We start from the raw sequence: 11,872 nt of genomic DNA on the forward strand, positions 1-11,872 counted from the left end.
AGAAGTTGAACTTTGTAACTGAAACTCACAAGTAGCTGAGAGAGAATGTAGAGTCATGTGTGATGTTCAAAAGCCCTGAAAAATATTAATCTGAAAATATTTCCTCCCCTCCATAGGGTACATTGCTGCGGACATTAAATGTACGGGGTCTTTGACCAAACTGTATCTTATCACAGACTACCATGAGTATGGCTCCCTGTATGATTATCTGCAATCCACTCCCTTGGATCCAAAAGCCATGCTAAACCTGGCCTATTCCTCTGCTAGCAGCTTTTGCCACTTGCACACGGAGATCTTCGGGACTCAAGTCAAGCCAGCTATTGCACACCGGGATCTGAAAAGTAAGAACATCCTAGTAAAAAAGGATGGAACCTGCTGTATAGCAGACTTGGGCTTGGCAGTTAAATGGTTTAGGTGAGTAAAATGAGGTGCATTTCTTTGTGGGTGAATTTTTTCCTGCCCCCAGGCTTGTTAATGTCAGCAATAAAATGGATGTTTTTTAATTGAAAGGGATCAGAGAGATACCACGGTATCTTTTTGTATCATTGACATGCATCTGACGAAGTGGGTATTCACCCATGAAAGCTCATGCTCCAATACGTTTGTTAGTGTATAAGGTGCCACAGGACTCTTTATTGTATGTGGGGTGTAATATATATGATACACACTTATACTATACTAGGGGCAGGTATAAGTCTGTCGCATCTTAGCGCATTTAACTTGCGCAGTTTCAGTTTTATGTGGTCGGCAAAAACAACAAAATGAAAAAAATAACAATTTTAATACTGTACTTGTAGTGCAGGCAATTCTGCCCGCCATTACACTGCATGTAATTTTGATGAGATGTGATTTTCGCTTTACGCTCTGACTGCAAAACATAACCCCAATATAAGATGCGACAGACCTGTATATTATATATTGCATGTTTATAAATAGCTGTTTTGTATTTAAATGGCAGTATTTGCACACAAATTCCATTTTCAATAAGTTGTCCATTTTCAATAAGTTGCCCTTAATAGACAACCGATTAACATTACTGCACGCTGAAAACATGTTAAGAAAACAAAATTTAATGAAGATTTGATTGGTATCACCTGCATTAGCATTAAGTCTAATGCTAAACAAAATCTCACAAATGTTACCAGGGTCTCTGTTGAGTCTTCTCTCTGTTGTAGTTCTGCATTTGAATGCTTACCGCCTGAGGCAAGTAAGCCTTTTAAGAAGCGGAGGGGCTGGTCACAGTCAGTACCTTTCTCTAGAAGAACTGTTCCATTAAGATTATGCATTATTTTTTACCTTGTTCAAGAATGATTTTTGTTTGAATTTGTTTTTTCTCCACATCCAGTTGGGTTTTCTGAGGTGATTTTTTTTTCAAACTACTTTTTGTATGTTTGATTCTTTTCTTTTTCTTTTCCTTTTAGTGATAAAATGGGGTGGACGTACCACCTAAAACCCTGGTAGGAACAAAGCGCTATATGCCTCCTGAGGTGCTGGATCAAAGCTTGAATAGGAACCACTTCCAGTCATATCTCATGGCCGATATGTACAGTTTTGGACTCATCCTTTGGGAGGTAGCAAGGAGATGTGTGTCAGAAGGTAAATGGCAAACATATTGTTGGTAAGTGGAGTGTGACTTTTCCTTGTAGCAGCAAACTCCATTTATAACCTGAAGCTTCAAGTTCCATCCTTCCTTTCTGGGTAGTAGATTTTGCTGCAATAAACTAACCTGGGTAGACACCTTGGCAGTTCTGAGTCTATTCATTTCTGCTTCCTTGCACTGAGGGCTTTTCAGCTTCAGTCTTAGTTTAATAACAAAGATTTACACTATGTTTTAGTAGCCTATTTAAAAATGCAATGATGCATCCCTGTGGTGGGAACATGGAGCTAATTTGTGGGCTCTTTCAGGGAAAGGCTACACTACAGCTAGGATGCTCTGAGATCAATCCACCAGCGGTCAATTTAGTCAGTCTAGTAAAGACCCACCAGATCGACTGCAGATTGCTCTCCAGGTGACCCCTATACCGTAACCCCGATGAGAAGAGGAAGGTAAGTTAACGGGAGATTTTCTCCTGTTGACCCGCCCCCCATGGTGTAGACCCCATGGTAACTCCACCTAACGTACGTCGACTCCAGCTACGTTAGTCATGTAGCTGGAGTTGCGGAGTGTAGGTCAACTTACTGCAGTAGTGTAGACATAGCCTCAGAGTGGTAAACATTTCTGCTGGAGTAGGAACACTCTGCTGTTTGAGCAGAAAGAAAATGGGGTGATTTTCCATAGGTGTTATGGTTAACAAATGATTTAAACAGACAACTATTAGGCAGTTGACTGTTCTCTCTCTGTTATCTTTAAAAAAAATACAAGTTGCTTCCGTGGCAGGCAGAAATGCAGCCAGGATGCAGGAATTAGTAAGAGGGAAGAGAGGCACCTATTCAGTCATCACTATCCCAACATCATCCTGAATTTTCCTCGGACATCTGCTATCCAAGTACAGAATGAGGCCCCGATATTACAGTTGGATGCCATATGAAGTCATTGAGGCTCTTGTAGGCCCATGAATCCACCCATGTGTATCACATTGCAGGATCAGGTCCAAAATCCATTCATGCTCTGATTGTGAGATCTGAATCCAAATGGTATTATTACAGACCGCAAAACCAGAAAAGCAGCAAAGAGTTCTGCGGCACCTTATAGACTAACAAATGTATTGGAGCATATGCTTTCATGGGTGAATACCCACTTTGTCAGATGCATTCTTCACTTTCTTCAAAAAGATGACCCCCTCTCCAAAGCAAAATAGAAAGAATAGCTGACATGGATGATGCTCTTTAAGCCTGGTCTACACTGGGGGAGGAAGGGGATTGATCTAAGATACGCAACTTTAGCTACGAGAACAGCGTAGCTGAAGTCGACCTATCTTAGATTGACTTAACTCCCGTCCTCACGGCGTGGGATCGATGGCCGTGGCTCCCCTGTCGACTCCGCTTCTGCTGCTCGCTCTGGTGGAGTTCCGGAGTCGATGGGAGCACGTTCGAGGATCAATTTATCGCATCTAGATGAGATGCGATAAATCGATCCCCGATAGATCGATTGCTACCTGCCGATCCGGCGGGTAGCGTGGAAGTACCTTTAGTGTCTATGCTGAGCAAGACAGAGGTAGGTCTGACTGGTAGAGTCCAAAAGGGTGTAGTTGATATACTCCAGACATCCTTAGTCCCCTGGGATTTTTATCCTGCAGTTATGATTCATCTGGAAAATGTTTCTTTCAGGAATAGTTGAAGAATACCAGCTTCCATACCATGATCTTGTGCACACCAACCCCTCCTGCAAAGACATGCGGGAGATTGTGTGCAGCAAGAAGCTCTGTCTCTCATTACCCAGTAGATGGAGCAGTGACCAGGTAAGAAATCCTTTTAAAAAAAGCAAGTTTTATTACGTTGCCATTTATCTGCCCTCAAAACTGTGGTGATTTCATCCAGAATAGATAGGTGGGATTTTCAAACATAGCACTGTGCCTGTTAGGATCAGTGAGATGGCTATATTTGATTTTAGCACCCGCCACGTTGCCCTAAAACGGAATGGCCACTGAAGTAGATGCTCTGATTCCCTGAGGAGCTGGCCTGAAGTCTTTTCAGAAGGACGTGTTATGTTTTTTCCTACCGACCGGAATCACATCATGAAAGCTGAATGCACGCAGACTGTATGTTTCAGCTCCGCTCTTATACATGTTTTCCCTTTCCCTTGTCAGAATTACTATTATTGAAGAGTGGCTGGCCGGAAGCTCAACCTACTTGTAAAATTACTCGTTTCGCAGTGCACTGGGGACGGCTGTTTGTTTTAAATCAGGGCTACGATTGTCAGTGGCCCTTTTTCTGAGAGCCCTGGTTCTGTTGCGATGGGGGCAATCCCAGGCGTGCAGTCCTGAGGGCATGATTCCAATAAGTTTCGTTTTACCATCTGTACACAGTATCACAGCGTCCAGGAATCGCAGCCAAAACCCTCACCTAGTGCACTTGTTTAGAAATACAGCTAACGGGCTACGTTGGGGTCCGCTTGCCTTTACACTGTACCTTCTAAAAAGGAGATTGTATTGTATCCGCATCCGATTCGCCATCTGCAAAAATTATCTGTGGATATCTGCAGTATCCATGGATTTGCAGGGTGCTACACTGGGGGCCGGCTGAGGCATCCCCCTAGTCGGGTGGGGGTGCGCTGGCAGCTGTGGGGTGCCTGCATGGAGTTGGCAGGTGGAGACACAACTGGGGGCTGCTCTTGGTGCCCCCCCTGCACCATGGGCAGGAGGAGAGTCCGCTGCAGCTCCCTGCCTGGGCTCCACGCCAGCCTGGCCAAGGGGAGAAAGGAGACCTGTGGCGCTGCACTGGGGCTGCTCGGGGGCCCCTGCCCAGGGCAGGTGGAGGATCCGCTGCTGCTCCTCACCACTGCCTGCCCAGCTCTTACCATGGCCAGGCAGCAGCTCTGAGCTGGCAGCTGTGAGGAGCGTCCACTTACCCTGGGCCTGAGGCCCAAGCAGCCCCAGTGTCCCTGCCCCGCCGGGGCAGGTGGAGGAACCCTGCCGCGGTTCCTCACAGCTGCCTGCCTGCTCTAACTGTCTGAGCCCTGTGCGAATTTGTAGCCACAGCTGCACTGCTATCTGCAGAAATGGTCCGCGGATCGAAAGCGGCTACCGGTGGATTTGCAGGGCTCTAGGTATTGATGCATCTCTTTGCCTGCAGATGTGTATGTTTCCTCTAAGAATGGGCTCTAGGATACGGCATTCCCAAGCATACTGGTGTTTTTCCTTTAGGGATGCTGGGTTTGAGGGGAGGAGAGGATCTGAACTCAGTCCTCTGAGAATTTCTAATGAATCAAAATGGTGTTTCAGCTCAGTAGAACAATAATGGATGTACCTCAGACAAACTTGCCGACTGACGATGGCGCTCTGCGGAGGTCACTCATCTTGTGGAAGGGGATAGTGTAGTGCTGTTATTGTAGCAGACAGGTGTGGTTTGGGAATAGCAGTGTTCGGTTGAGCATTCAGCAATTGGATCAAAGATCTAAGCTGCAAGAGTTGTAAGTGGTCAGAGAAATGGGGTGTGGGTTAACCCCCCCACACACACCCGTTCCTGGAAATTTGAGTACTTGTTTAACAGTGAAGGAACCACCCGTTTCGCACTGCCGCTGACCAAAGCCTAGAGGGGACTTCATCTTGGGAGTCAGGCAAATGGGAAGTTGTGTTGTAGTGGGGCTGGTTAGAAAGGCTTTAGCGCAGAGAAACAAAGAATCTAGTCTGGCTGCTACCACACCTCAGGTGCTGGGCAGGCTTGCTGAGTTGGCTACTCTTCTCCGAGCAGTTGGCATCACCAGCTCCAGGATGGGGACCACACTGCCAGGTAGCAAACCTAGTAAATTAGTGCATGCCACCACATGGGTTCCCAACCCATTTTTATCTAAGGCACTTCCAGAAAAGATTCTGGCTTCATTGGTTATTTAGTAAATGCTGCTGCGCTTTCATGCTCCACCCACCTTTCTGATCTGTGCTGTTTGCACTGTTCTTGCCATTAATGAAGGAGGTTTCATGGAGGTAGTATCAAGGAGTGGTGATGAGCAGGGCCATCCGTAGCGGGGTGCAGGGCCCAGACATCACCCTGATTCACCCTACCCAAGGGATGGCTCCGGTTACAGGACACTCCTATCTACGGCCCCTCTCAGGCCGCTAAAGCCTTCCTGGCTTTATGCAAACATCAGGAAGGGTTTTTTCCAAAACCATTTTTTTTCGAATATAGAAACAGGGACTTGCAGTGATTTAAATCCTAGGATTCACCCCAGTGCAGATGACCTGCGAGGGCTCTCTGTGACAGGGCAAAGAATAGGCAGAAGAGCTGTGCATCATGTCCTCTGCACCTCCTTTCCCATGTCAGGAGCAGTGACTGTCCCCCAGTGGGCCGGCACAAAAGAAGGAATTGTTGTGGGCAGACAGGAGACATCGACCAGATCGCCTCATACGATGGCGATAAGGGTAACATAGAATAGAGTTGGATGAGTGAGAAGTCCTGCAAGACGACTCTGTGGGACAGCAGCTGGAAAAGCTGCATGCTCAGGCTGTGCTGAAGCCCTGGGGTCAGTTTTCAGACTGGAAGAGTGAATTCAACCCTATCGTCCGTGTTGCATTCCAGACCAAAAGCCCTGCTGCACAAGGGTCATGCAACCCATATTAAGGGGAAGTTATCAGAGAGGTTTTCCTTAGCATTCAGGGAAGGGAGATGGGAAAAGTGCTTTTCTGATGTTGGATTTTTGAACCAAATGTGGAGCCCAATTTGTCATAAATGTTCAAATTAAGTGACCTGCTGAGAACTGCAGTCGATATACAGAAAATGTCATCTCATCCAGCGTGTGTCATCCCATCCAGGTGCCTTTATTTGTGGCATGGCACCTGGCATCGCCTTTAGAATACACTGCAGTTTTTCGGGACAGCAGTCTTGCATTCCAGCTGACCCAGGTATGAGCGTTTTTAATCTTTTCTTTCCACAGTGCCTGAGACAAATGGAAAAACTCAAGACAGAGTGTTGGGCACACAACCCTGCTTCTCGACGCACAGCCCTGTGAGTAAAGAAAACACTTGCCAAAATGTCAGAGTCACGGAACATTACAATCTGATACAACAAAAGACATCTCTGGCGAAAGCCCATCCAAAACGACTTTCCCTTGTGGTCAGAGGACATGAAGAGGAATTAGAAGCATTCACTAATGTGGATCCTGAACAGTCATGCTTCAGAGCAACTGTAGATTTAACTAACATCTTTTGAGGAGAGGAGCCTTTGCAAAATCAGCAACCTTTGACACACAAGATCAGAAAAGGATCGTCTGCTCCCTGTTTGCGTGGGGAACTACCATTTCAGTAACTGGTTCAAGATTATGCATGTTGCTTTCTGTGAAAGCCCATTATTTTGATTTGATTTGATTTTTGATTGTTTAAAAGAAGACATTGTTTTAAATTTGTATGGTTCTAGGATAAGCCAAAGCACACTTTTTCTAGCCTTTATTACTGAAAAGTAAAGAATTTTGATATGAAAGGAACAGGTTCACTCAAGAATGAGTTTGGTTCATCTTAATGGCCACTGAAACCATTGGTGAGTGAAACTGCTGTGAACCGCATATGAAAATGTTGCATAGGAGACAATTATACACAACACGAGTAAGAGTTCCCCTTCAGCATGTGAAAGAAGCATTAACACTTTGGGGGAAAAAATGTCCCATTTATTCTGGGGGATTATTTGTTGTTCCTTTTTTAAATGTAGTGAGTCTTCTTAACTTCCTCTTGATAAGGACTGAAAGGAGGGAGCTGCTGACAGTTAGTTGATCGTGCAGTTTGGATTTATTTAGGCAGAATTGGACCCAGTGCTGCCTTTCTCTTTCAACCAAAACCTCCCGCTGCAGTCAGTGGAAGAGTTGAGGGGTGGGCAGTCTGGTCCAAGCATTCGCCCATTATAAAGTGTTACTCTTTATGAAGAAAAATTCCATGGTTACTGCACAAAGAAACATTAGTTCTCAGAATCCCATTTGAAACACTGTTTGAATTATTTCTTTATTCTGACCATTATCAGGTCCTATCACTTTTTAAAAAAAACTTGAAATGCATAAAGAATTATTTTTCTAAAATGCATACAGGGAGTGACATTTCTAACATTAGGAAAACATTTCCCACAATATGTTTTTCTTCTCCAGTTATGTTTAATAGAAGGTATTTGGGAGAAAATTAACAAAAATCTGAGCTGACCGCTTTCAAAAATCTGAGACCAAAGTTCATTCTCTAAATCTGCGTTTAGATGCAGAAGCAAGACGCCCGATTTCCAAGAACGCTCAGCCCTTTTGGAACAGGCCACTGATTTTGAACACCTAACAATGGATTTAGAGCCTAATGTTAGGCTCATGATTTTTTATAGATCTTGGCGTGAAACTTTAGCATTCTTGTTACTTTAAACAGCCTTTGCAGTAACCTCTGCATCTCTGGGTGGCATTGCTCAGTCATGAGTCTTCCACCTGAGGACTTGTAAGTCATAGTGCATTCATAAGGAAAGGAATTGTGTTTCCCTTTTTGGACAAAACTGGTTTATTTGTATCACCCAGGTAAATGTCATATGAGTTCAGCTTCATGGCTTGCCTCAGTTATTTATAGGTTGAAAAATTATTACTTCATATTTTAACAGTGATAAAAATGTGCAAATTCTAGAAGTTTGAACGGAAGAGTTTCAGTGTTGGTTAAGCATTTTCTAAGGTCAATTTCCACTGGCTTCAGTGGATGCTGCGTATGCTTATCTGAGAGCAGGACCTGGCTTTCTAAAGCAGTGGTTTCTGTGATTTTCTTTACTGAAATGTTCATTTTCCAAAGTGGGAAGAATAGCACAAACCCTTTCTCTTTCTTCTCCTGTGTGCACTGAGTCTAGACAACTGTACTATAAATTACCCCTTTTGTGGTGTCCGCATTGGTGATTAGATAATGGTGGTTAAAAATGCAAAGCCCCAAAGTAATTAACGACAGTAGATGGAAATGGGAAAGGAAATGAACCAGCGACTGAATAATTCCTCATATACTGTGCCTCTGCAAATTATTTTAATCCTGAGGTCCTCGCTCAGATGAATAGAGAGAAATTTGTCAGGTTGAATAATAACCGAGGGACAGATCCTGGTCTCTGCCACCGCTCTTATCCCTAAGTAACTCTAATGAATGCAGTGGAGTTAAATCAGCTTTCGCTGCAGTAACAGACAACAGAATTAGGTCATGAATAAGAAATGCCCAAAGAGGGGAAATATGTTACTCTCCATTTTGAGGACAGCAAAGGTGCTAGAGGTAATCTTCACAAGTTCCACCAGTCATAACTGTGTGAGTTTCCAGCAGTAATCCCCCGCAATATAGAGATGAACATGCTGCAGGGAGGGTTCTCCCTAACAATGACCCTGCAATGCCCACCCGAAAGCTGTGAGGCCCAGACCTTGCTAGTTCTCCTGCAGATGGTATCCCAGGTGGTTTTTCCTTGTCCATTTTTCCCCAGTAGAGGGAAATGTGCATCTCGTTTATGTTAAAATATTCCATTTTTTTTAATTTATTTTTCCCAGACTTATCTTAGAGCGGCTCAGCTGCCATTGTTCTGGTGATTGGCAGGCACAGAGCAACCCCACTATTTAGCAGGTTTCAGATAGACTCCTCCAAGCGCCCTGAACCAGATGCTCTCAGTATGTAGCAAGGGAGAGAGGCCTCGTGCCAGCCACTTGCTGATTGTCCCAATGAGTTCCCAAGGATTTTAATTTTTTGTTCCTGAAAGAAAGGGATTCTAAGATGCCAGTTGGTAGGTCATAATATTTGTTATGTTAAGATGTTCAGGTTTATATGTTATAGATATAGATATATTCAGTTGGGAGTTAGAATAACTCTCATATGTGGATTAAGAGGAAAATATTATGGATGATAAAGCACTAAATGAAATACAATATTTATGAAAATGCACAGATTGACAAATAACAGTGACAGTGCTATGTGGGGGGAGGGGAAAGAAGAATACGAGGAGATGCTGGGCCAAATTTTGCCCTCAACCACACTCAAAATGGTCTAGGGCCTTCTTCAAACTACTGCAATGTCACCTTCAGTGTTAGCTGAGGGCTTCATCCTGCGCCAGTGGAAATCAGCGGTTACGAACGAAAAGACTTGAAGAAGCTCAAGTGTTGTCCCTTTTCTAGCATAAACAAAACGGTTTCTTTTGAAGGAAGGTTGCCAATGGAAAGACTTTTCAGAGACTAATGTGCCTTATGGAATCTGTCAAATTTAAAAACTTTATCGGGGTTGTGGGAAAATCACTTGGACTGTATGGACTGTATTGTAAATTCAGGACATCAGTAATTGACCTCACAGTCCCATGCATCATAATTTGTCCCGTGTAGTTTCCTTCTACACAATAAGTTGGCAGAAGTGTTAACGGGCTAGACTGGACCTCAGCATTGGCAGGCAGCCTGTCCACTGCACCCTCCCTCCCCTGTTTTCTGACTGTCAGAACTGCTGCCTCCATAGCACAAGGTAAGTGGTGGTTCATTGTTCATAGCCAGCTGACCCTGACATTACCAAGACATGAGGCTCAGAATGAGACAGGCATCTTGGGCCATCCCCTCTCCAGTGCAAATAAACCCTACTGGAAGCTGCTGAGACTCTTAGGAAGAAACTCTAAGGACAAGGCTCTCTGCTCCCCTTCTCCCAGTATGGGGCCCCTAAAACCATGGGTTTGGGATCTGGTAAACTTGCTGTTAATCATAGAATATCAGGGTTGGAAGGGACTGCAGGAGATCATCCAGTCCAACCTCCTGCTCAAAGAAGGACCAATCCTCAGACAGATTTTTACCCCAGTTCCCTGAATGGCCCCCTCAAAAATAGAGCTCACAACCCTGGGTGTAGCAGGCCAGTGCTCAAACCACTGAGCTATCCCTTCCCCCACAACTATTGCTCTGATCAAGGAGGAAATGAAAAGCTCTGGCATAATTTCAATGGGTGAGGAAAATAAACCAAGGAGAAATCAATGGTTAAAAGTTAATCAGGAAGGCCAGTACTAAAATACATTTTAAAGAGGAACTGTAATGTGGAGATAGACTATAGACTAACATCCAGACCCGTGAGATAGATACATGTTGCTATAAAAAATGCAAACAAACCACAGTCGAGGAAGCAGGGTGGATTGGTATTAGCAGCTATTAAAAAAATGGAAGAAAGTTGATAAGGGAAGTAAAGAGAGACAAGGAGAAATCTGCCAACAGAGTAAAGGTCAACAAGGAAGAGGAGTTTTTGAAAAGGGTAGTGGGAGAATTATCACTAATAATTCAGACCAGGCAGAAGTGTTAATTAGCGGAGAAGGAAAAGCCCAACATTAAACAACTACTGTCTAGTTAGTGGTAACAGGCCAGTGTTCCAGCCCAGCAAGGTCTCTGGGATGATGCGGGTGCATGGCACGAGATCAAGGGACATGCCAGACAGCGCTGTGGGAGGCTCTTTCGTGCAGGTGAGCCCTGTCACACTTAGCGAGCCTCTGAGTATGAGCCCATCCCACCCACCACCCCTTCTAAATTAACAGTATATCCCCCCCACCCCCATGTAATAACCGGGGGGGGGGGTCCCAACCCCCAGTCTGAGACCCCCTGAGTTAGATACCTCCGTCTGGGTTTAGTTCTGTGTGACTGTAACTAATCCGATGGCGACGCAGCTGCACTCCAGCCCCGCCAGACTCCAGCTTTTTCAATCCTTGCCCTCTCGTGTGCGGGTGGCAGAAAGCCGGCCCAAGCCACAGTGTCCCTGATCGACGTAACCTAGGCCAGAGATGTCCCTCGACCCCAATGCGGGGAAGTTGTAGGCCCTCCCTCATCCTGCCCATTGACATTGCCGAAATCCGGGGACCCGGAGCACTGAGCCTGGGTAGGGAGCGGGCCAGGTGCTCCCAGGGGCCCAGCAGCCACTCACCTCTCTGGCCTCTTCCGTGCTCTGGATGCTGGAGCAGCCGCCGCACGTGAGCCGCTTCCTGCTGTACGCCACCGCCGTCGCGGCCCCAGCCAATGGGAACGCTGGTCCCAAATGCGCGCGCTGGGCAGACCTCTGGGTGGCGCAGGACACAGACTGGTCTAGGGGGCAGGGGCGGGGCCTGGCTCCCCGACAGAGATGCTGCTTTATTCCCATGCACAGTGTGTCTTCACCCGGGGCTGACAAGAGGGGGAGGGGGATCTGGTACAAATTATCAGGGCTTGGTGGTCCGGAAGGGGACCCGGGGCCAGGCTTCGTCAGCCCTGTTTAGCCGGCCCGCCCTTGCTGGGGGGCATGAAACGACTCTCGGCGGCCCTGTCTGCACGACC

At 45.8% G+C, this 11,872-nt stretch overlaps 1 protein-coding gene across 3 annotated transcripts; it reads left to right on the forward strand.

Annotated features, from left to right (window-relative positions):
* Window positions 1–1,422: 1,422 nt before the first annotated feature.
* On the forward strand, window positions 1,423–8,142 carry LOC127041869 (bone morphogenetic protein receptor type-1B-like). Of its 3 annotated transcripts, none has more exons than XM_050935662.1 (3): window positions 1,423–1,596; window positions 3,268–3,398; window positions 6,527–8,142. In XM_050935662.1, the coding sequence occupies exons 1-3, from the start codon at window positions 1,476–1,478 to the stop codon at window positions 6,599–6,601; spliced, it is 327 nt and encodes a 108-aa protein (XP_050791619.1). In that variant the 5' UTR covers window positions 1,423–1,475; the 3' UTR covers window positions 6,602–8,142. The 3 variants fall into 3 exon arrangements, with proteins under 3 accessions (XP_050791619.1, XP_050791621.1, XP_050791620.1); XM_050935664.1 differs by lacking the exon at window positions 6,527–8,142 and adding an exon at window positions 3,747–3,816; XM_050935663.1 differs by lacking the exon at window positions 6,527–8,142 and adding an exon at window positions 3,551–3,733.
* The last annotated feature ends 3,730 nt before the right edge of the window (window positions 8,143–11,872 follow it).

The sequence above is a fragment of the Gopherus flavomarginatus genome (assembly GCF_025201925.1).
Source record: "Gopherus flavomarginatus isolate rGopFla2 chromosome 13 unlocalized genomic scaffold, rGopFla2.mat.asm SUPER_13_unloc_6, whole genome shotgun sequence".
Taxonomy (NCBI): domain Eukaryota; kingdom Metazoa; phylum Chordata; order Testudines; family Testudinidae; genus Gopherus; species Gopherus flavomarginatus.